Source organism: Xyrauchen texanus, chromosome 20 (genome assembly GCF_025860055.1).
Source record: "Xyrauchen texanus isolate HMW12.3.18 chromosome 20, RBS_HiC_50CHRs, whole genome shotgun sequence".
Classification (NCBI taxonomy): Eukaryota; Metazoa; Chordata; class Actinopteri; order Cypriniformes; family Catostomidae; genus Xyrauchen; species Xyrauchen texanus.
In genome coordinates, this window is record NC_068295.1 from 41,123,852 (window position 1) to 41,149,850 (window position 25,999).

The 25,999-nt window shown below is 37.8% G+C and overlaps 1 protein-coding gene across 1 annotated transcript in view; it reads left to right on the top strand.

The window, feature by feature from the left end:
* The window catches only part of LOC127660592 (collagen alpha-1(IX) chain-like), a 51,292-nt gene that overhangs the window by 20,421 nt on the left and 4,872 nt on the right, over window positions 1–25,999 (top strand). Inside the window, exons 7-24 of the mRNA XM_052150910.1 lie at window positions 2,835–2,888; window positions 10,413–10,466; window positions 10,544–10,597; window positions 10,690–10,743; window positions 14,299–14,352; window positions 14,449–14,502; window positions 14,592–14,645; window positions 17,081–17,134; window positions 17,281–17,325; window positions 17,412–17,465; window positions 17,546–17,599; window positions 18,167–18,220; window positions 18,338–18,409; window positions 18,497–18,532; window positions 21,624–21,668; window positions 21,762–21,794; window positions 22,060–22,206; window positions 23,400–23,576. Of these exons, the coding sequence (XP_052006870.1) occupies window positions 2,835–2,888; window positions 10,413–10,466; window positions 10,544–10,597; window positions 10,690–10,743; window positions 14,299–14,352; window positions 14,449–14,502; window positions 14,592–14,645; window positions 17,081–17,134; window positions 17,281–17,325; window positions 17,412–17,465; window positions 17,546–17,599; window positions 18,167–18,220; window positions 18,338–18,409; window positions 18,497–18,532; window positions 21,624–21,668; window positions 21,762–21,794; window positions 22,060–22,206; window positions 23,400–23,576 (1,149 nt within the window). The remainder of the gene's footprint in view (window positions 1–2,834; window positions 2,889–10,412; window positions 10,467–10,543; window positions 10,598–10,689; window positions 10,744–14,298; window positions 14,353–14,448; window positions 14,503–14,591; window positions 14,646–17,080; window positions 17,135–17,280; window positions 17,326–17,411; window positions 17,466–17,545; window positions 17,600–18,166; window positions 18,221–18,337; window positions 18,410–18,496; window positions 18,533–21,623; window positions 21,669–21,761; window positions 21,795–22,059; window positions 22,207–23,399; window positions 23,577–25,999) is intronic.

Genomic DNA, 25,999 nt, shown 5'->3' on the forward strand with positions numbered 1-25,999 from the left:
CTGCTGTACCTTTTTGTTATTTTTGTTTTATGAGTTTGTTATTTTTAAGGTACAACACAAGTCCTTCCTGTGCATTTTAGAATCCACGTAGGCCAGATATTGCTTTGCATATAGCGTGTTTTCGGAAACAGCGTAGCCTATTCACAACACAAGTTGTGCATTTTGACCAGCACAACTTAGTTCAAGTTCACCTGTTCATTCGCTTGATTGTCTGTGCAGATGTAAGTTGTAATCCCTTACAAAAATCAATAGTTTTGGCAAATTTACCACAAATTCTGTCACGATTCCTTGTTGTCTGCCCCGTGTTTTCCGTTTCACCCTTCACTGATCAAAGTCCATGTCACGTTTTCCTTGTTGTCCACCCCGAGTCTCACTGTCCTTGTAGAAAACTACAATTCCCACAATTCCCGGCCTGTTAATGTCGCCAAACGTTTTCTGCAGATTTGAAGAGCTGCAAACTTCTGGCAAACAATTGCAGTGATTTTGCAAGCTCATTTGCATGTGAAAATAATGTGTGGGAATTTGCAGCAAGTTTGTCAGAACTCTAGATTTTTTGTAAGGGAAATTACATATATATTGTGGATATAGTGATTCATTTAGAAATAGGATTGTGTTTGATTAAGATAACTAACCTGTTAATAAAGCGGTTCATTTAGTTGGTGTTCAGCTTTTTCTGTTCATGCTGCTCAGGCAGGGAAATACCCAAAATACTGGTTTATTAGTTTCGATGAATCAATACTTTCCAAGTGTTTCTTCATCTTAAAACAGATGTTTTTCCTGTTTGTGTACTGACACTGCAAAGGCCTGAAATGGACGTATACTCAATATACTGTAAAATGGCATCACTTCTTTGTATTACAGGCATAATTGTAGTCGGTTTTGGCAGAAGACGCTTGGGAGTTTGTTCTCCAGATGTCAGAATTTATTAGTCAGAATGAAAAATAAAGTTGTTTGAAAAGCTCAAATTTATAGGAAAGTGACCAGCAATTTATTTTCATGGCATATTTTTAATAAATAATATATGACAATGTCCTAGGAACACAGTGTAGTTAAAGTCACAAGTCGGATATTATTATATTCCAAATCTGAGGTCAACTTTTTTACTCTAATGAAAAATGTTCATGACCACGGCATGTGATTTTTTTTTAAAAATCTACTCGTATATACAAAAATACACTTCGTTCACGCTGTTTAATATACTGTATTGCTCCATTCATGTCATTATCTGCAGCCTGTAAAGCATTGCTTATACTCGACACAGCCACTTGTTTATGAGGGTTCACACACACAAAGTAACATCATCGTGGTATTCACCTGCCTCCACAAAGCTCCGTTTCATGCGGTCATGCACATGCCAATTTTTTTACTTTTCACGTGGTGCATGCACACTGCTTCAACACAATTGGACAAATTTGAGAAAAGGGGCAAGGCTGTTAATAATGCTAAAAAGACAACGATTTCACAAGAATCTTTATTAATATGTGTTTAAATGTAACTGGAATTCATAAAATTATTTTAAAGGTAAACGTCACCACCTTTGCTCTAAAATATAACACACTAGTATCTTTACTGTAAACTACTGGTTCATAAGTGTTTTTGTTTTGTTCACCTCTTGAAAAAGAACAGCAAGCATGAACTATTATTACATGTTTATAACTGTAAATGTAAAAAAAAATTCTCTGGACTGCCATCTTTCGTTCGGTGCCATCATGGCACGCGTCAAGTATAAATGCTTTGTGCCGGTGAAAGCTGTGCATGCAGGATGCTCTGCGGTGCCAGGTGAAAGTATAAACAAGGCTTAACCCATTCAAACCTGAGACGCATTGATTTCCCACTAATTATTATTTTGTCTGTATTCTGCCCATTGACTAATGCTATATCTGTCAGCAATAATTGACACCTATCACCCATCTTTTCTGTAGCATTAAATATCTTTCACTAAAAACAAATATAAAAACATTTTTCATGATCTTATATGGATTATTTAAAAATATCCCATCATAAAATACAATAACAGAGGGTGCATATTATGGCTACAGCTTGCACGCTAACATTAGCATTAGCGCCATGATTGCAGTATGGTAAAAATGACAAATTACACATTATCTTCTGCGTATCTCTTTAAATCATCATCGTGTGGTTATAACAGCTTCTTTTACTGATCACATGTGAATTCTATAAATATAACGAGGCAGAAAAGCATAATAATATTAATAGAACTTGAAGCCTGAAGCAAATGATCAGTGACAGATACAAAAGCTTCAATTATGCAGACAATAAACCTATAAAAATCATTTGTAAAATATAGACAAATCATATATTTTCATAATCGCCTATTTTTTCTCTACATGTCTCATGAACCAAAACATTACTTTTATGCTTTATGCTTTATAGAGAGAGTTTATAAGGAAACATTCCCAATATGGTTCAGTATGTGGAAGTCCTGTCACATGGCCTCTGATGTACAGTATAGCATTTCAGATTGTATTTGAATAAAAGTGTTTGCCAAATGAAAAAATGTAATGTAAAATGTAATTTGGTGGAAAATGGACATGTTTTCATGTTCACTCATTACATAAATTATGAAAATATGTTCCCTGGAACATTCTGATAATGAAACAGCTTAAAGCTATCAAAGCATGAACAGTTAAACTCATGATGTGTTTTTTTAATCACATCCTAGTTATCATTGACAAAAATGTTTTATACAAAATGTAAAACCTTTGTGAATGAACATTTTTGTTAGTTGTTTTGTTTACGAGATTATCACTGACAACATACTAGGAATGACCCGCCTCACAAATTTACTGTGTATTGCAATGTCTTTTTCACAGGGTCACAGAGGTCTGCCAGGGAATACAGGAGATCCAGGCAGAGTGGGCAACTGGGTAAGAGTTCTGTCTGAAATTTCTCACCATAGTGTGGGGCTCTGCTGTGTTTGAGTTGGGCATACTACAAGCAGTAGTTACTGGTCATTAAGGTCTTAATAACGGGGCATTAATGGCCTTTAAACAAACATGAAGTCTGGAATAAAAGTAAGCAGAGGATTGAAAAAGAGACAGATGAGAGACAGAAGGAGAGGGAATTAACCTGAAATAGTTCCTGTCTGGGAAGTGAAGTTGTGGAAAATGGCAATAGAAGCATTACTGAAGTACGGCATGATGGAAACAAAGTTGAGAGTCAGGACTCACTTTGAGAGAATGGTAAACACTGTGGCGTCTTTCATTCAGCGAGAGGAAATAGACTTTTATAAGTGTACTGTACTATTTAAAGGCCATTAAAAGTGTTATGTGTTTACTTGAGCGTTAAGTATGTGGTATTTGAAAAATACAATGCGTGCCCAATTATTAGGCAAATTGTATTCCTCAGGATTCATTTATATAGTTGAACAAACACAATGCTCTCAGTCAATCCAAAATGTTATTGAACCTCAAACCTGAATGTTTAACAAAGAAAAAGTGAGTTTTGTCTTTCTCAGGGAATATATAAGTGTGTGCAATTATTAGGCATCTAAATTACAAAAATAATTTCTCCCAACTCAATTGTTTATTCTCAATTTTTATAGTAGGTGCAACAAATAAGAAACACAAAATGACAATAAAATAACATTTTTGGCCTTTTAAAAATATTCAGTGACCAATATAGCCACCCTTCTTTTCAATAACTGCCATGAGCCTTCCATCCATGGAGTCTGTCAGTTTCTTGATCCGTTCATGATCAACTTTTGCCAAAGCAGCAACCACAGCCTCCCAAATGCTGTTCAAAGAGGTGTTTGTCTTCCCTCACTGTAAATGTCATGTTTGAGAAGGGCCTACAAGTTCTCAATAGGATTTAAGTCAGGTGAGGAAAGGGGTCAAGTCATTATTTGGGCATTTCTGAGGCCCTTACTGGCTAGCCAAGCAGTGGAGTACTTAGGTGCATGTGATGGAGCATTGTCCTGCATAGAGATCATGGCCTTCTTGAATGCTGAGGATTTCTTCCTGTACCACTGCTCGAAGTTTACTTTCCAGAAAATGGCAGTAGGTTTGAGAGTTCAATTTTAGTCCATCGTCAACTCGAAAAGGTCCAACTACCTCATCCTTAATGATAGCAGCCCATACCAATACCCCTCCTCCAGCTTGCTGGCACCTGACTCGAAGTGGTGCCTTGTGTCCATTAGTGATCCAGCCACGGGTCCATCCATCTGGTCCATCAAGTTTCACGCTCATTTCGTCTGTCCATAAAACCTTTGAAAAATCTGTCTCTATGTATTTATATGCCCAGTCTTTATGCTTCAATTTATGAATATATTCAGAGGTGGTCGTGTTTCAGTATTCTTGACCTTGGCTATGTCTCTGAGCACTTGACACCTTGTACTTCTGGACACTCCAGGTAGGTTGCAGTTCTGGAATATGGTAGCATTGGAGGATAATGGGTTTCTGGCAGCTTCACGTTTAATTCTTCTCAAGTCTTTTGCAGTTCATTTGTGCCTTTTCTTCTCCATGCGTTGTTTGCGCCCCAGTTGACTATTCGCAACAAAACATTTGATTGTCCGGTGGTCACGTTTAGATATTTCAAGAATGTTGAATCCATCTAAAAGGCATTTTACATTATTTGACTTTTCAGGGCCAGATAAACCTCTTTTTTTTGGCCCATTTTACCTGCGGTAACGAAGCTGCCTTATAATTATGCACACCTTGATATAAGGTGTTTGTCACTTTCACAACACCCTCCCTCATTACACAAATACATACCACCTGAAAATTATTGAATCCAATAAGCATTCAAGTTTATATGGTTTGGAGTTGGAAAATGTGCATGGAAATAATGATAAATCAGAATACTCGCTTGCCTAATAATTGGGCGCACAGTGTAATTGAGATTGAGTGCTCTCAGTCAATAACATTTTTAATCGTGATTTATTGCAAGATTTTTCATTGTTAATCGCGATTAATCGCAGATTTTGAAAGTGCTTATGTTTGAATCTATATTTCTTTATTTTCCTGTCAAAATACATTTAATACCTTCTTAGAAAAGAAAACAATATGTAACAATATGTTTCTTTTAACATTTACACAGTATAAATATAGAAATGCACTAAAATACCTCCAATTCAAGTAACATTCATTGTTTCCCAAAGTCTAAGTGAGCAAATGATTCACTGACACAGAATCGCAGTTGGTTTGTGGTGTGTCTGTTGGATACATTGCAAAGCTTCTCGAGGGCACATCGCAAATGTTCTGCCCAAATCCAGCCAGTGTTCAAAACTCACACGGAGCTGAATAAAATCTGAATCTTATGTGAAGATTGGTAAATGCGTTAATCATGTTAAAGAAAAATTATCACGTTAACATTGTTTAATGAATCGCATGCATCTTATTTCAATTAATTAATGTGTTAATTTAGACAGCTCTATTAAAAACTTTGAAAAACATAACATTATAACTGTTTCTGTAGATCATTGGGTAGTGCATGTCGGTCATGTCGTACATCGGGCATGTTAGAGCAACGCCAAGGTCATGTTTCATTCCCAGGAAACATATTAACATATGTTTTAAATACACTGTCACAACCTGGTCTCATAGAATCACATTACTATACATAAATTTTTGAAAAATGATTTTTACTTGGCATGTTTTACATATCGTGGCACTTTTTGGGGGAAATTAACACTGGAGGCGCTGCAACAAAAATTACTTTTGTTTCTATTTCACACAAATCATGAGTGAAATTTCAAAGTTTGCATTGTATAACCAACTGCACTCACAATCTTATAATTACACTTGTGATGTAAAGGACTATGAGTCCTAATGCAAGTAGCCACGTGAGCCAAAAGTGTCCTTGAAGCACCACAAAATTACGTGGGTGCTTTAGCCATTGTATTTATTCATCTCACGTTTGCTTTTTATGACACTATCGGTTAGGTTTAGATTTAAGGTTGAGGGTAGGGAGGACGGTTTTGTTGATTTACAACTCAATAGAGCATTAACTTTAAAAAAATTATCTGTTTGGAAGCCACATAATATTTAACAACATTTTAACCACAGTCACGTAATATCCATGAGATCAGATTGGTAAGTCACTTTGGATAAGTGTAGGCCAATCGCATATATAAGAAATTGCAGTAATAAATACCCCAATGCACTCTAATGTGTGCAATTATTAAAAACAACAAATGAGAATGAGGTGCAGGGTGAACAAACCTAACACTGCAACCTCTTAAATATCAATGGTTAACCATCAATAGGTTAACTAACTAACCTGAGCTCATTTATATAAATTAAGAAAAAACATATAGGCATTCCCGGCCAGTTTTAGATTTTTGTTCAAATGTTAATTATGTTGTAAAAAATGTTAACACTCCTTTCTCCTAGCCTGAACAAGAAATAAACCTTTAACAAAAAAAGCACTGTGGCAATGGTAAAAAGCATGCAATATCATGGGTCTTTGATTCATAGATATGTTACTGAATGACCTGGAATATTTCATGGTCCTACAATGTACTTGAAAGAATACCATAGAAACTATAGGTAATATGCTCTAGGAACTATTGGAACTGGAAAAAAAGACCTACAAGAAAACCATGCTAAACATGATGAAACATTTTAAACTGAATCTTTGTATTTACGGTACATCCGTTTGCATTCGAGTTGCAGTGATATAAATTAGTTGTGGCATCAGACTCCAAGGTCTCTGAGACGAACTCAAAAGGCGCAAACAGGCCCTGCAAATATACAGGACAGTCTCCCGATCAACTTATTTAAAGGACATGGCATAATGCATCAGGATCCAATTACTTGTATACATTTGGGCAATGCCAGCATGGCCCGTGTTTGTGAGCAACCTTGGGCTGTATACTTGATTCTTTCCACCCCAGAGTTATGACTAATTTACCTCTTTGATCCGAGTCCAGCTCTCTGTGGTGTGCTGGAATAATATATTTAAAAGTCAGCCCGGGCAGCATGCAATGCAATGAAGATGCAGTTCTAAGTATTAACTGTGGAGATGTTCATACAGTATACTTCCATTAAAACCCAGTCTTATGAAGAATGATCCTATCTTTCTAAAAATTAATGAGTTGTTCTTCCACATTCCCACTCCTACATTCTTCCAGCCAGATATATATGACCATTACTTAGATAATGTGCGTACTGTATGAATGTTGTAGGAGTGGAATGTCTGATGGATTGTGCAGCAGAGAGACAAGATTGTGTTTACTGCCACCCTGCTGGGGTCTACTGAGTGCCCTTCCTGCTCCGCAGAGACATTGTACATCTGCTGCTGTGTGTGGTCTCTTTGCACTGGAAGTTTGTAAAACTCTTTACTGTCTTCTGCCAACTCCTATTCCCATAGGTTAGTCCACCAATGTCACAGGGTGACTGTATAACAGAATTTAATGTAAAGTACTGTGCATTAGGGGAGTTGCATGCAAACTGTGTTTAATAAAGACTAGCCCCACAAGCAATCGGTGTCCACAGAACACAGCAGAAAGCTCTTGATATTAGTAAAAATCCTAGATTTCCCCCACCACTTCCATGATTGCATTCTTAAGTATTTTTTTGCAAATTATGTTTTAGCTGCCAATTCGTTTTTCAATGAGAGTTGATCATTTGAAGTGACATGAGTAGAACAACCACTGAACAACCACTGCCAACTTTTTGCTACGTGAATATGGGACACTCTTTAAAGCAGGACAGGGATCCCCCTCAAGCATTTAGCTGTCCGACCGATGGGGTCCCCTTTAGCATTTTGCCACTTCATTATGGGACAATAGGTGCTCCTTACAGTACATCTTAATTTTTTGCCAAAATATGGGATGTCCTTGCTAATAACTGGTGATATGACAAATTGCAGAGTTCCCTATTTGTCACTCACTCCACATTTTGTCGGTGTGACACTAGGGGTCGGACTTGGGAGCCCCAAACCCCTCTGATATTTGAGAGAAGGCCAATAAGAATTGGCGAGTGGAATTTGCATGCCACGCTGTTGGACATATGGGTATAAAAGGAGATGGCTTGCAACCACTCATTCAGATTTGTTCTTCGGAGCCGAGCGGTGTTGAGAAATTCATCAGTGTTCCATTCAGCTCTGAAGCAAAGTGAAAGTGTAAAACGGCTGTTGGATATATGGCACATTACAGCCGGCTCTCCCTTTCTCGCACAGGTAAGTGCAGAGAATGCCCTTGGGCCCTTCAGCAGCCACACTTGAGGAAAATAAAAGAGTGTATTTTCTCTAAAAGAGTAAGCACTGACGGAGAGTGTCTTTTTAAAGATGCCTTTCCGTTTATGTGCAGTTCCTGGATGCGGTTGTTATCTCTCTGCCTCTAACGGCCACGATTGCTGTCTCACATGTTTGGTACACAGGCACACTGAGACAGCATTTGTGAATGGTTCTAACTACGACATCATGTCTATGGCAAAGTTGCGGTTGGGGCTTTTTTTCTTCAGAGAGAAAACCACTCCATCCGCTCCCCACCCCCCGGTCCTTCTACCTACGTGCACAAGGCCGTGACTGTTAGCGCTAGGGACGATTTGGGGACTCCAATGGGAGCATTTCTCTCAGCACAGCCACGACTTCGGGACGCGAGGCCTCTTTATGTGGCTACCACAAGGCTCCATCTGCAGGTATGTCAAAGGTGATTGTCCCCTTGGCGCCCCTTGCTCGGAGTTTGGAGGCATGGTTAGCACTTTCCAACACATCGTGCTGGCTGGCCAGGACGATCCGACTCAGCTACGCGATTCAGTTTGCCAGGTGACCGCCCAGGTTCAATGGCGTCCAGTTTACCTCGGTAATAGACAAGGACGTCGCTGGTCTGTGTGCGGAAATCACAGTCCTTCTAGAGAATTTATGAATCTGTGCAGCCAATTTTTCTAAAGTCTAAACCTTAAGAATGAAAATGCACACAGTGTGATTTCAGATCAGATGAGTGCAGTCTCGACTCATTTTGCGATCTTTGTAAATTGTGCGTGTCTGAAGCTTGTCAAGTGTATAACATTGAGATACGACATCATATACAGTACACTTTCTACTTCTTGAAATGTATATGTTAATGTATCACAAGATTCACATGTGATACTCATGTATTCATTTATAGCTAATCCTGAGCACAATGTTAAATTCCTGACCTGAAGTGATGATTTCATGTCGGAGCTCATCTAGACATCTCTTAAAGTTGACCACATTTATATTCACATCAGTGATTAAGGTAATTAACTGTTTAAGATTTTATTCTAAAGAAAAGTTAAAATGCTCCATAAAGGTTTAAATACATAGAGTATTCATCTATTCAGAAAATTCCTGCTTATGTAAAACAAAGAATCTGAAACTTGCTAAACTGTGCTAAATTTGCAAATGTTAATTCTTCTTGAACACTGGTAACTAAAACTAATAATATTATTATTATTTTACCAAATAATATTGTGCTATCATAAAAATTCCTTATAGACTTACGGGACTTTCATCTGTTTGTAGTCTATATTGATTTTATTTTAATTTATTTTAATGTTTGAATTGTATTTATTATTCGACATAATACACTTGCTTGACATTTCACATGACACTTCACATTTTGCTTGACACCATTCGCCTCAAGAATAATGTTGTTAGACATGCACAAACAAACAAAAATAATTTTTCATGAAGGTATTAATATCTGAAATATTAGGAGAAATCACAACATATTCCACAGTTAATGTAGCCTACAAATTCAGCTTCATCTTGTGAGAAGAAAATGATAAAATAATATTTTTTTAAATGATAATTGTATAATAATAATTATTAATAGGCTATTGTTATGAAATGCACCTATATAGAAGGCATATTTTATTAATAGAAACTATAAATGTAAGAGTAACACTTAAAAAACGTTTTAAAAAACATTTTGTTTTGATGCCCACCCACACTCTGTTCTATCTGAATAAAGAGACAGATACAGATCATTTTGTCATATGAACATGTACAGATACAAATACAGATAAGGGCTTTGCTGCACACCCCTAATAACTGACATGTCATTATTGCATTGTTGAAGTTATTAAATGAGTAAAAGTACATTAGCAAGACAACAGACTGTGTACAGGCCTCATGAAATTTAGGCTTCCACTGCTTTCCATTTAATGTAGGTTTTTCTCATTACAACCCCATTGAATCCTCTGCAGGCTATTGGCAGTTGTCCAGTTGTGTGAGAAAGGATCCTGTTTGATCAAGTGAATTTTTATACAAACAGTGAGGGAACCATTTCCAAGCCGTTCTATAGCTCCAGGCTGTCATATAGTGGAATACATGCTGGCTTTTTCCAGTGCTGTAAACCGAGTTCTTTATGTCTTTGGCAAAACTTATGGCCAATTAAAGTGTGCATCTGTTGCCATTGTTACCTGCTGTTTACTTTTACAAGAAGTTTTGCAAACATTCATCTCAAACACATCTTGATTCAGGGGCGACGTGGAAACACTGGAGATTATGGACACATAGGAGAACCTGGGCCCAAGGTAAGTGGTTTCATTGCATTGTCCCTTAGTTTGTATTTCTGGACAGGCCCACTCATTGGTCAACTTGCATCTTACAGGGTGAAGAAGGTATCAAAGGAGAAAAGGGGATGAGGGGGCTTCGAGCTCAGGAGGTAATACACTATACACCTGCATAGTGCACTTTGTTTTTTTGTTTTGTTTTGCATCCACAAGAAAACAATATGAATTGTATTCTTTCTCGCAGGGTGACAGAGGACCCAAAGGCCTGAAAGGGTTAAAAGGAGCTACAGGCCATAAGGTAAAAAAAAAAAAAAAACATTAAAAGAATGGATTCCATGCTGAACTGGTAATATGGTAATTAATATGGACTGTTTAATGTTTTATACACATGCAAATGGCTATTTTACATTTTCCGTACAGTAATGGAATTGTGTTCACAAATGATCTCAGTATTAGTGAACAGGACTCAGAGCAGTTCCTAAAGAACTTGTGAAGATTAAACGGTTCTGGAGCACCTGATGTGTGCACGATGCGTGTAAAATATATTTTTTAAACCATTCGCAGTGGTTCTCGCCAAACTGACGCAAATGTGCATGAGAAAGCAAAATGCTCTCTTTTCACTTTATTGTAACATTTGTGATATGGCAATAATAATAGTGAAATTATTAGTGATATTATTATTATGCCATCCCAGATGTGAATGACTTTCTTTTGAAGAACACATTTGAAGAAAAATAGAAGAATATCTCAGCTCAGTAGGTCCTTAAAATGCAAGTGGATTGTGAAGAGATCTTTGAATCTCCAAAAAGAACAGACAGTCAGCATAAACTTCATATATATGACTCCACTGGTTAAATTCATGTCTTCTAATGCAAAATGATTGTTTTTGCTGTGAAAAAGACCAATATTTAAGTACTTTTTAAGTATAAATAATGTGACGTAATGGTGTTTGTATATTCACGGGAGAACAGAAGCACGTGCGACACACCCGGGAGAGTTGCGTTGTTCACAACTGAGTAGGAGGAACGCATTGGGGCATTTGTGTGCTCATCCTGGATGTCTCAACCGAGAAAAAAACGTGAGATTAGGATCCATAACATGCCAACACAAATACATCACATAACGAATACATCATTGATCTTTTTCACTGCAAAAGCGATCGTTTCGCATTAGAAGACATGAATTTAACCAGTGTAGTCATATAGATGAAGTTTATGCTGACTGTCTGTTCTTTTTGGAGATTCAAAGATCTCTTCACAATCCACTTGCAATTTAAGGACCTACTGAGCTGAGATATTCTTCTATTTTTCTTCAAATGTGTTCTGATGAAGAAAGAAAGTCATTCACATCTAGGATGACAAGAGGGTGAGTAAATTATGAGGGAATTTTTCAGGAACTATCCCTTTAACAAAATGATGTCACATAGAAATGCACATTTGACATTAAGGCATTGAGTTGGAATGTAGATGTGAATTTACTGATATTAACAACAATACAATCTGTAAAATGTTAATTGGGGCCTGGGTATCTCAGCGAGTATTGACGGTGACTATCGACCCTGGGGTCATGAGTTTGAATCCAGGGCGTGCTGAGTGACACCGGCCAAGTTAATTAGCACTAGATTTATGTAGAGGTATGTCCATACATTAACAGTAGGACTTCTTAACTTGTTTTTTTTATTTTTATCTTTCGTCAGGCTCTTAATTAATGAACTACCTTTTTCCATTAAAGTTCAATAGAACTGAACATTTACAGAGGAGAAAAACTCATAGCTTTATCCTTAATTAATGGGAGTCTAGGCTTTCTAGCTCTTGTTAAATCCTTCTTTGGATATTATGCTAAAACTGTGGTACATTTTCATAGGGGCAGGTACAGAGTTTATATGTGGTATTAGTAAGATTATGGTAATCACAGCTAAAATAATTTCTCCTCATTACTGTAGTTAGTTCTAATCATGGCTACAAAAAAACTAACTATGGAATTTGTAATAAAAATAATATATACATGTAGAAGCATTTAAAAAAATGCCATAACATATCCCCCTAATATACAATATTGAATACATGCCTAATTATAACAAAAGTAATATTTATTATAAATTTAGCATATTTCTGCCAAATCACTTTAGTTTCTATAGATAGTTTTTCTAACTGCAATGTAATAAGAATGGTGATGTTTGGATTGAAAAGCCTGTAATTAACATTGTGAATGATACAATGTTTTGCTGTTTACTTGGTCGCTGCTGTTTAGAATGTCAGGGGTTGTTAATCTGTTTTCAATGAGCTTTGCATGGAGCCTTTAAGGTTTCCACATCTCGTGCTGTGTTTACCACTGGACTGTGTGGCATGAGAGCAGAGCAGGTTCGTCAGTCCCAATCTGCTTAGGGCACTCTGTCAGGACACCTACAGTATGTGAACTTCATACATGAATTGATCCCTTTGGTATTCGCGGTCATTTTTGACCGAAAGGATCAGATGTGTAACCTTTTTTTTAATGATAATACCATTTCTTCAGCCCTGAAGTAAGAACAATTAAATTATTAAATAATTTTGTCATTTTATGCTATTTTTCATCTTATTTACATTTTTAACATTACTTTGCATATTCAAATATGTACCTAAAAAAAAAAAATAATCTGAACCTACACTTCTGTAAGTTGAAACATGAAGATAATTCGAGAATGTGACATAAATTCGAGGCAGATGGATGCCATCTGGTGAACAAAATATAAATAACATGATAAAATTGCCAACAATGACCAAAAGATGGCTGTAGAGTGTGTGTGTGTGTGTGTGTGTGTGTTGTTCTGCATTGTGAGTGTGTTATCATTACCCCTTCATTTCTGAGTGTGTGTTTAGCATTGTGATTTCTTTTATTTCTTTTGACAAATGTAAAAAAAAAAACCCTCTTTGTTATAGACTCACCAGTTCATTTGTGTGTATGTAAGTGTGTCTGTGCATGAGTGGGTGTGTATGTTTTGCACTGAGGATGTTTTAGATTCTCACCCTGTAATTTCTGTCAGATTATTTCTACATTGTGTTTGATTTATTGATGGTATTTGAAAGATAAAAAAAAAATGGCTCTGTTTTTTGGTCTTTCCCGCATTTTCAGTGGTCGGTCAATGCCAAAGGTTGTTTTTGTTTTTAACGATCACCTAGATATCGAATCAAGCCCAATTTTTGTATGTTCAGATGGCAAATGGAGGAAAGGTCACCAGGTTTTGTACTGCTTTGACAAAGGAAACTTTTATTACATTTATTAAAAATGTTATTAAATGAGGAATATGTATTTCTGTCAAAAATGACTGAATAACATAGGAGGGTTAAAAGCAAATCTAGAGAGTGTTATCCATTAGCATTCACTTTCAACTCAATAGTAATTGCTTGGCTGGCACAGCCGATCTACAAGCTGCAAATGCCATGTGGCTAATCATTTTGGAGCAGAAGAAAAATACCATCCTGACATGTCTCAATATGCAAATATATGATGTCAGTAGAGAAAGACGATTTTTGTCATCAGAATGGGGCAATTATGGTTTCTACTAGCAGGGGCTAACTCCCCAAAGTAGCCAGTCAAACCTTGCAGTCATTGCAACAGTGGCTCAGAAAAGTTAGTTCTGATTAAAGCATCATTTGTTTGCAGATACCAATTGCTTTGATATTTTGTTATCTAATGCAAGACATGTAGATTAAGTGTATGTAGGTAGGTACTAAAGGTACTCATACATTCATAAAATTATTTTACAAATTTATAGATTTCTTGAATCTGCATGATAGCTAAAAACACCAAGGTAAGCAATACATTACCCTTGATTTATACGAGCTAAGCTGTGATATTGTCCGTCTGATCACAGGGAGTGCGAGGGCCTCATGGAGACCTGGGTGAAACTGGCCGGCCAGGGGAAGTTGTAAGCTTTACTCTAGATCATTTTGCTTCAAACTATTTTATGACTTGTGTAACTGTGGATATGAATGACTCATGCTCTCCATACCACATCTCCCAGGGTGCATCAGGAGAACGGGGATACGAGGGGATTGCGGGATATCAGGGAGTGAAGGCAAGTTTTCTCCTTCACACTGGTTTGTTTTTGTCTCAGAAACATATTTTTGTTTGACACCTAATAATTCTCATCACTCATTACAACAGGGAAATGACGGCTTACCTGGAGCAGAAGGGTCTCTTGGACCACGGGGTCGCCAGGTATGAAAATAAACTGGGGACCTTCAGCATTGTGATTCATGATATTTAGGTCCCATAGACCACTCTTAAATTAAACATCTGCCACCTTGTGGGATCCTATAGGATTCTGCACAAGCTGAATGATTCATCAATGTATTCATAGTAGAGGTGGTATTTGAGACTAAATCTCACAAAAAGAGTCACATTAAATAAATTAATAAAACACTATTTACTAAAAATATAATGTCCTAGTTTAGGACAATTAAGACTTCAGCATTGTGACATAACCCCCCCCCCCTTATCTTTCAGTAAGTTTTATGAGTGCTGTCAGTCGATAAAAATTTGTAATTGTGATTAATCGCATGATTTAAAAGTAGTGAAAATTGACACTATATATACTTCTTCTTCTTGTCAAAATGCATGTTTTTGCTTTTTAGGAAACAAAACAAAACAAAATGTAACAATATAATGCTTTATTAACATTTTCCAAACAAAGTCTTCCACAGTATAAAGATTTAATCAGCATTCATGATTTGCGTCAGGGCGTCAATGCCACATGAAAAGCACTGCAGACATAACAGGGGCTGTACTTGATTTCTGGCCGGTGTCACACAACTGGGGTTGTTTTGTACAACAAATAGTGTTAAGAGGTCCTTTCTCCATCACTTGTTCATTGACAATGATATGCAAAAATAGCATCCTACCATACTATTCTTACTATTTCTGCCTTAGACATATATTGTAGAAGTAGGAAGAATAGTATGGGTAGTGTACCATTCCGAACTCAGTTAGTCTCTGTTGTGTGTGTTGTGGTGTGTCCGTCAGTGTAATGACTCCAGTCGGACATCACAAAGGTTCCGCCCTTTCAACCAATATGCATCTCCTCAACAGACATTCAAAAATCATAATTTTTCATCTGAATCTACCAAGGAGGTCTATAATACCTGGAACAATCTATCTAATAATATTTACGATTTAAATGTTGCTTTCAATAAATGTAATTTTGTCAGGATACACAGTTGTGCTGCGTTCCATTTAAGTTGGATGTGTGATATTCCTACTTCATATCTCCGATCTCTGACCATAAACGCATTACATTCCCCAATATTCGGAAGATGATGTTTAAGGAAACAAATCTGCAGTGCTCCCGTTAGCTTAGCAGGGGTTTGACTCTCATTAGAGATGTCTCCTAGCAACCCAACTGATAAACAATACTGCAGCGCTAGCATTTGTGCTTCAGTTGTACGATTATCAAAAGAGATTGTAATGTTTCTGCAGGCGTTTGTTAAACAAGCTTTAATATCATGTAATGTGGAAACAAACTCATTTATCGATATTACTTAATAAAGTGGATGTTTATGAATTTCTTTATATATCTCCCTGAGTGTCGACATGTCTCGCCAAATTCAGAGTTGAGAATTTCTGCACATGCCTACAAGTTGTTATTTTGACTTCAAGATGCATTCGTTGCACTTTTCCTAGTAGGAATTTGTAAAATCCGACTTTCCGAGTTTAGTGGAACGCAGCACTACTTTTCAAAACTTGGTCTGACACTGACTGCTCCAGCAGCCTAATGTACACTTAGAAAACTCCTGATGTTGCTGTAACAAAGCAAAAAAGCACTTACCAATTTACTTGAAGTGAAAATCAGTCCTCCTTTCATGATTAATAAATTAAAGCCATCACACATTCACACAGAATATCTTGTGTTTTTAAATCCATAAGGATCTCTTTCTCAATATCGATAGTGGCAGTGATGACAGCTGACTCGTCAGCAAGATAATTATATCATATGAACAGATACAGATACAAATACAGATACTTCGCTGCACATCGCTAATAGAGCAATGACAATTTGTGTGTGCTCAATTTAAGAAAATAATAAAGATTATTAAAAACTATATAAAAACCTGAAATATCTTAACTGTCCATAAAATAGGCTTCATTTTCATTAAAAAAAATATAATTTCTTCTTAATATAAATATTATTTACATTTTGGAATGAAATACATTTTCTTGATGGATATCGTGAGATTCACCCCTGAAGCACCTAAAGGTTTGTGGAGCCCCACAAGGAAGAAGAAAGCAAAGCTTCAAGGAAACCCACCAGTTTCAGATTCCTATGAGGTCTTTGGGGTTTGAACAGGAATCAAACTGTCATCAGGGACTCAATTTAAGCATCAACATAATTGTTTCAAAATGCCAGCTTTTGAAAAGTAAGTGTTAAACAAGCCAAAAAATATGTGGCTTTGGGAAAATTAAAGCTCAATTCAATCATTTGAAAATCACGTACAGATGCTCACTCAACCAAACTTCTGTGGAAGTCCTGGCATAGTGTGGTAGTTGCTACCACAAGTAGTAAAGCGGGATTTTGGTCCATTTTGAAATGATGCAACAGTCATGAGAATCTCGAGAGCTTATAACTTCATGTTTATAGTCTGTCTCTGCTGTGACAGGGGATTGTGGGAGATCCTGGTGAGCGAGGAATACCTGGAGAAAAGGGAAAGCCAGTATGTATTCTAGTTATCACGTTCTTACATTCAAACAGATCATACTGCTTTTGACACTCCTTTGCAAAGCTTAAACAATCAAGTGGGCTATGGAAAATATTTTGCCTCTATGCATGAAGGTGCACCTATCTTATTACTGTCCACAGGGAATTCAAGGCCTAAAAGGAAGAGTTGGTGGAATGGGTGGAAAGGTTGGTTATTTATCAGCCCGTGGTTATAACAACTGATCTGTTGAATTATTGACCAGGTCGAGTGCTGACATGTTTGAATATTTCAGGGGATCGTCGGTGATCCAGGTTTTCCAGGTCGAGATGGAGACGCTGGTATTGAGGTAGAGATGTTAAAGCTGAACTCTACAGTGTGTTTTTCTGTTTTCCATGCTTTCATCTGATCTCATGGTATTGCCCGCAGGCTTATCAAGGAAAACAGGGACCTGAGGGCAAATATGGACAATCTGGTGAAAGGGTGAACAAAATTTTTCTCATGAACCATTTCCTCAGAAATTACTGTATGTTTTAGATGTCAAGAAATGTTTTTTTCATGACCTTCAGTTCTTTTAATGGTTCTTGAATATCTGCAATCTTCCGGTGATACGGACAGAACCTCATACTAAAATATTCTGTCTGTGTTTCCTGCACTGCTACTGAATCTACTGCACCATGTCAAAATAAATGATGTTATAGCTGAGTTGTGATTTTGCGGTCTGAATTAAATGTGACCAGAGATAAAGACTGGGCACCACTATATAATATAAAGACAAATTTATATTGTGGTCCTCAACACAAACTTGCATTGCAACTAGTGCAGTCTGATTCATTATTGAAATTGTTGAATCACTTTTGGTTCACTGTTAAATCAACTTTTGACAGATTTCTGAACTATTGATTGAGTGCTTCCTCAAAAATACTTTGTAAATTGTACCAATAGTGGAATTGGAATCTGAACCAGAATCGCTAAGTGGAATCAAAATTGCAACCAGAATTGGTGTAGTTTTGTTTGGTTATATAATGTTCTAGACTGTACTTTACACAGGGTGAAAAAGGTGAACAAGGGCCTCCAGGGAACATGGGCCCTCTGGGACCAACGGTAAGTACTCTGTGTGACCTCTGTAAATGCCAACTGAATATTTTGCCTTAAGATTCTATGACATAGGGAAAATACAACCTGCCTTCTAGTAGATTTATAAAGTGCTACAATCTCCAGGGCCCACAAGGATACAAGGGCTCCGCTGCAAAGCCAGGAAGACCGGGATTTATTGGGCCCCCTGGACGAATGGTGAACATTATGGATACATATTCCAAATCTTAAGAAATATCCAAGATCATCCACTCCAAAATGCTAAAATATGGTATGTCTCCATAGGGGCACATGGGACTCTCTGGTAGACCAGGCCCCAAGGTAATGATATCCACTCATTTACCCACAATTACAGCATGTCCAAAAAGCCATATTCAAATATTTCATTTCAATATTTTTTGTAGATGCATGGCTTAATTAATGTCTTTGAATGAGGACAAATATGGACTCAGAAGAAACCCAAACAAACACAAATTTGTCTCATTAAAAGGGCATTTTGAATCTTGCAAGTAGATATAGCATGTCTTGACAGGGTTAGGGTCTGAGTGTAATGTAAATGATCTGCTATAAATCTTTGTCCTGTAAATCTAACATATTTCTACATCAGATCATTTATGTTCTGTCATGCAGCAGACTTTATGGAGGGGTTACTCCAGATGTGTAAAATCAACCGTCAGTATTGGCTTACTGCCCCCAGATATCCCAGATTATTTCAGCAGTCTAAAATGCAAAAACACCTATGAATCAAAATATAGGAAAGTCCATCTTTGTGTAGCCTCTCACTAACTCATCTATATACAGGAACTGTAGCAGAGCTTCAATGGGTGTCATGTGTGCAGCTGGCCATCTAAGCTGACAAGGTTTCGAAATTAATCAATTTAATTGTCGTGTTAATTTTGCCAAAAATAGTAGCCTGATCTCATGAAAATTAAGTGACCATGGTAAAAATTTTTGTAAAACTAATTTACATGCTTCGTTCACATTAGAAACACTGTGCAACATTCACCTTATACACACTGTTTGATTACAACAACATTTTACTCGCTTTTGGCGCTCCTCTGGGCATTTCACTGGGAAACTGCCGCGAAACAACCAGCGAGGGTGCCAAAAGTGAGTGAAATGGTGCCGTAATCAGACAACGTTAGATGGAGGTTTAATAAGTAAAACGTACCTCCCTTACCTAAACCTTTAACCTAGACCCTAAACCTAACCAATATTGTCCTAAAAACAAATAAGAGGTAAACAAATCAGACATCCTTACCTAACACCAACCCCTAAACCTAACCATTCTAAAAGCAATTTTCTGAAGCAACCACGTCATTTCGTGTCACTTCTATGACACTTTCTGCTCACTTGATAGCTTGCATGCTTAGCTGGGCTTGAGCCTCAGTCTTCAGAGACCAAATTCCAACACTATCAGGTGAGCTACCGTGCAAGCTAATCACATTGGGATAAGTGTGTAAATGTAGGTAAGTCTGTAATACAAGCGTTAAAATGTATTGTTTTTCAAAAGATGCATTATAGTAAAAGTGTTTTGATATAATAACAGAGCAGTGTGTGAGCAATAGAGCGAAAAATGCATGTTTATAAAGTCATAATCATCCATTGTACTCGTGATATGTGTGAAAGTGAATAAACAGCATGTTTTAAATGCAACAGTTGTTGTAGCGCCTCTAGTGTTCATTCTATGAGACTAGGTTGAAAAATAGCCTTATGTTCAGTTATATGGACTTCCTAAGCCGCTTTTTGTAATGTCTACTCTAATTTGTAGGAACACCTGTACACCTACTTATTCATGAGATTATCTAATCAGCCAATCATGTGGCATCATTGCAATGCATAAAAATCATGCAGATACGGGTCAGAAGCATCAGTTAATGTTCACATCAACCATCAGAAAGGGGAAGAAATGTGATCTCACTGATTTTGACTGGCATGATGCAACAGAGAATGTCCAGACTGGTTTGAGCTGACAGAAAGGCTACGGTAACTCAGATAACCACTCTGTACAATTGTAGTGAGCTGAACAGCATCTCAGAATGCACAACACATCGAACCTTGAGGCAGATGGATTACAACAGCATGTTGGGCACTTTATTATGACACAGTGTTCCTAATAAAGTTCTCAGTGAGTGTATAGTGATATTTTTGGGAAAAAATTGTTTTGCATTTCTGGTCACCCATCCATTTTGACCTTGCAGTAAAAGTTAACGTAGGATTTCTTGAAAAGACAAGCTCTTCCCTTGATTGGGAATTATGATGTCAGCATTTTACCGTGACCAGCACACCATCTGATGTACAAATGGGCTCAACTTCAGTGAGAGACAAGCATATTAACTTTTATAATATGCATACTACACAATGTGTCATTAAATTAGTTTAGGCCTTGACAGATTGCTGTAGTATCTTTTTGACAAGTGGGAACCGACACATTCCCAAAAAAAGTGAAAGGAGAAAAGCCATCTGTTGCCGGCAGTTTAGGAACACACTCAGCGTCATCTAACAGCATAGAAACCAGCATGTTTTCACACTGCAGTCATGTCTGCACAGCACAGCTTTCACTGGTGAGCACAGCAGTTTTTGGCCGCATAGTGTCAATTGGCTCTGGGTGCAGTCACACTACAAAGCGCGTTAGACTCAAACCGTCGACTGCTCTGTTCTATATCTAACCTCTGAAAAGGTCTCTGAAGTTTATTTCAACATGTCTTAAGATGTCCATACAGGAAAATAACTATATTACACAGAGGCTGTAGCATTAGATGTGAAGGATCATATGGTTTAAATAAAGCCATATCAACTCATTCCGTGCATAGGCCTTCTGTCATCTAAACATTATTTCAGCATCATATGGATATATTTCATTAGTCCTGATGACTCTTCCCTGCATTAAAGACATATTTACTTTTAACACATTTTATGAAATTTGAACAATTGGTCATCAAAGTAAGAGCCTGATGTTGTATTATTATGTTATGTAATATTCATGGGGAGAAGTTAGAAAATGGAAATTATTGGTTATTCATTTTAGAAAGAAAAAAAAAGATGGAGACTTTCGACTTGAATTTAAATACACACGCATTCAGAAAGAAATATAAAAATAGTTCTGGTTAGAGCAGAAAAATTAACACTAAGAATGTCATGTTCGTTGTGCGGAGTAGTAAGAGTCAAAGTTCACAAAATTACACCTCAAGCTAATGTGTCAAATTCCAGGGCAATTTTCCGATTAGGACACATTACAGCACACAGTTTTCCAGAGTTTTACAGCTCTCTTTCATACAAACACAAAATGGTAAAACGCAGCATCATGATTTTGGGGTTTCCCCTTGCAACACCATAGCCATCAACTACAAATCACATTTCTTGGATAAAAGCTACAATGCAATTGCCAAATGTGTGCTTTTTTATCTTCCAGGGTGACACTGGCATTCAGGGGGTCCAGGGAAGCAAAGGGGAGAAGGTAGTTATTGACCCAAATGTGTTTAATTTCATGTTTACACGTTTGAATTATCATGTGGTTCTAGTTTCTCACATCTCCATACTTTTTCCACAGGGTACAAAAGGAGTCAAAGGACCTAAAGGCAGGGTAAGATATGACAGTGATTGTTAACTATTGAAGTTCATACAACCACATGGATTTTTATTTAGGATTTGGTCTGTCCATTGTCACAATAGCTGTAGAAATCCTTTTTTAAAGATGAATATGATGGGCAGATCAGCATATTGTTGCATTCCATTTTGTATTTCTTTCCATGAAACAGCTTGCTGTCAAGGTCTCATTCAGACATGTGTACACTGTATAAAAGTATACTTGTTTGATTATGGGTGTGCTTGTCTTGTTTGTGGGTCAGACAGGAGATGGGGGTGTGCCAGGAGCACAGGGAGGAAGAGGAAAGCGAGGCCCTGCTGGAGACACGGGTAGAAAAGGCAGTGTCGGGTTCAAGGGTGTGAGAGGAGATGGTGGTCTTGTTGGCTTTCAGGGCCCACCAGGTCCACCGGTAAGTCTGAAAGTTGTGCACTGCCCAGTTGTACATTTCATAAAGTTCTTAAAAAAATCATCATGCACTATCCAGATGGCATTTGCAGTTGTGCGCTGTCTCAGTGTTTATATCTGCGTCTCCCTCTTAACGTGTTTAGATGCGCTCTACATTATGGAAAAGCCTTTCTGGACCCCAGCTTGACTAACTTGACTGATTTGCCTAAAAGGGACTTTGTTATGGTCCATAAGTAAGGTGAAATTCAAACCCTCTGGGCCCCCACCAAGACAGGGCCCCAATAAATAAGGTCCAGTTGGGCCCCCTTAACGGCAGCCCTGCCATCCATTAACAACCGCATGTAGGGGTGTCTGAATGAGATTTTTACTTCCGGAACCTGACTGTTGTGCTATATAGTCCACTGTGAAGTCTGCAGGGGTTCATTCTCAGCTAAAGGGCAGGTATGGGGCGCAAAGAGGGTTTGAGCTTCCTCCTGAAACTTTAGACACTCTACAGTATTGTGGATTTTATGGATACATACAAATTAAGGCCACATGTCTGCAAGTACACATACAGTGCACCATTTGGGACAGGTCCTATGGAGGCTCTGTTGAAAAAGAAGTCCTACCTTACAGCTAAAAGACTTTATCGCCATTAAGGCAGCGCAAAACGTTTCCCATTTAAGTGAAATGGGGCTGTGCATGACTATTGACTAAAGACCATCTCTTGTTGCCAAGATATTCACCAAAATGGACTGACTTGCCTAAAAGGGACTTTGTTATGGTCCATAAGTAAGGTGAAATTCAAACATTCCTCCTTACTTTACACAACCTGAACACCTGTTTACAGGCTTGTTTACTAATTGTATTCATTTGCAATTCGCCAGCAGATTAACAAGCACCACTTCCAGAAAAAGCCTTCAAAGCTTCTGAGACATATTGTCATTGTGGCACTTGGCATAACATCCATAAAATATATGTGGTTACCATTTTGGTGTCAAGATTGCTTGTAAATGCTTTCTCATTATTGCAGCTTTTTTCAGCAGCTTGGGGCAAGGTTTTCATTTAGTGTGGCTGTAAATCAGTTATGTGACTGGTGAAATATTGTTGGCTTCATTAAACAGCCATCCATTCCCAGACTACCACTGATGAGAGTTACACTAATCTGAGCTCTATGTTTCAGGCCAGCTATCTCAGTGCTAATGATCTCTTTTGTAGGGCCCCACCTTTCCCGCACAACATGTTATCGAGGTGTGCAAACAGGTGGTTCTGGAGCAGATGTCGACTTTTGCTAACTCTGTGAGGAGGACGTGCGCAGCCGTGTGCCCACTCTATGGAGAGGTGCCTATGGGTGCCCCAGGTCCCCCAGGACCAAAGGGGCAATCTGGACCTCCAGTAAGTTTCCCACCTAGGACAAGAATAACACCCAAATTTCACTTTAACGATGGTGCAGTCTCAAGTTTGCTAGTCCTTGGAAACAAAAGCATTTCGATTTGTGGTTTGTTTTATACATCACACACTTGAAGTTAGCACATGTTAAACCTGTTTTTGCCATAGTAAGCTAAGAAAGAACATGGTCCATACATCAACTTTCTTCTAGGCCAAGTTTGATATAATATGTACATAGTGGAAAGACCTCTGGAGAATGTGCAGCACTGTTTGGCTGTATGATATAAAAACATTCAGAATTTCCAAGTCCCTGTGAAGACAAATAGGAAGTCACAGACAAGACACTTGCTCAGTGTTGAATGGTTTTTGGAGTGAATCCCATCTTCAGTGGAGTGGAAATCCTTTCCATATTTCTCAAGCATAATTTTTTCAGACTTCTCAAAGATTTTCTCTCAAAGGGGCCCAAAGAATGATAAAAGTTCACAGAGCCTCAAATTCAAACATGTAAAATGTAAAAGGTTATACAATTGAAATTGAAATAACTACGCATGTCCTGGAGAGGTGTTCTCTTTTCAAAACTTCAGGGTCATCAAGGCTAAGAAATCAGAGCTTTTATACTACATCATAAATTATAACTGAATTTCCATAAGTGCCTCACTTTATATTCACAAAAGGGTTAGTGATAAAAATGGAAAATATTAAACTTCTGTCACCAATTACTCACCCTCATGTTGTTTCAAACCTGTTTGACTTTTTCTGTTGAACACAAAAGTAGATGTTTTGCTGAATGTCCAAGCTCCTCTCGATTCGATTCCAATTCATAAGCTCTCGTTTCATTTCGTTTAAATTAGATTCCGATTTGATTCTAATTATTTTGTGTATATCTCAGTAATGTCCAGTTTGTTTACATATACACTGCCTGGCCCAAAAAATGCAACGATGCAACGTTACAACATTTATTTCCATCCAGAGCTGCATTAATTTTTGTCCGAGATCTTGTATTGATGGCGAGATATGGAGAGGCGAACCACTTTGGAAAGTCTTCTCCAGCACATCCCAAAGATTTTCAATGGGTTCAGGACTCTGTGGTGGCCAATTCATGTGTGAAAACGATTCCTCATGCTCCCTGATCTACTCTTTCATAATTTGAGCCAGATGAATCTTGGCATTATCATCCTGTAATATGCCTGTGCCGTCAGGGAAGACAAAATTCATATATAGGATATTCAGTACATTCAGGTAGTCAGCTGACTTAATTTTATTGCAGTATAATGTTGCTGAGTCTACACCTGACCAATTGAAGCAACCCCAGATCACAACACTGCCTCCAGAGGCTTGTACTGTGGGCACTATGCATGAAAGGTACATCTCTTCATGTGTTTCTCTTCTTACCCTGCCACACCCATCGCTTTGAAATAAGTCAATCTGGACTCTTCAGACCACATTACTTTTTTCCATTGCTCCACAGTCCAATCTTTATTCTCTCTAGCAAATTGAAGTTGTTTTTTTCTGATTAGCCTCACTAACAAGTGGCTTTCTTGTGGCCACACAGCTGTTTATTCCCATTCCTGTAAGTTCTTATTGCATTGTGCATGTGGAAATGCTCTTGCTTTCAATATTAAACATAGCCGTGAGTTCTTCTGTCGATTTTATACGATGTGACTTCACCAAGCGATTTAGTGATCTGATAACGATCATTCAAGATTTTTTTCTGACCACATTTCTTACACAAAGCAGAAGGTTCACCACTATCCTTATAGGTTTAATAATGCATTTGACAGTTCTTAACCCAATTCCAGTGATTTAAGCAATCTCCTCAGTTGTTTCTTGATGCAGGACAATAATTTGCCCCTTTTGAAACAGTAACATCATTTCCACGACCACATCTTCCGACATGGTTGTTTTTTTCCAGATTAACATTTTAATTGGTTGCTTCTCAACATGACCCATAACAAAGCAAAACATTCATATACCGAGTCAACCATTAAACCCCATTGTTTCCCTTCCCCCTCCCGATTCCCAACCCCACCCAACCCACAACAAACATCTCTGTGGCCAAAGTCCGAGTACACACGCAGATAAAAAAAAAATACATATACTGTATATATACAGTATATATATATACACACTCACCTCAAGGATTATTAGGAACACCTGTTCAATTTCTCATTAATGCAATTATCTAATCAACCAATCACATGGCAGTTGCTTCAATGCATTTAGGGGTGTGGTCCTGGTCAAGACAATCTCCTGAACTCCAAACTGAATGTCAGAATGGGAAAGAAAGGTGATTTAAGCAATTTTGAGCGTGGCATGGTTGTTGGTGCCAGACGGGCTGGTCTGAGTATTTCACAATCTGCTCAGTTACTGGGATTTTCACGCACAACCATTTCTAGGGTTTACAAAGAATGGTGTGAAAAGGGAAAACA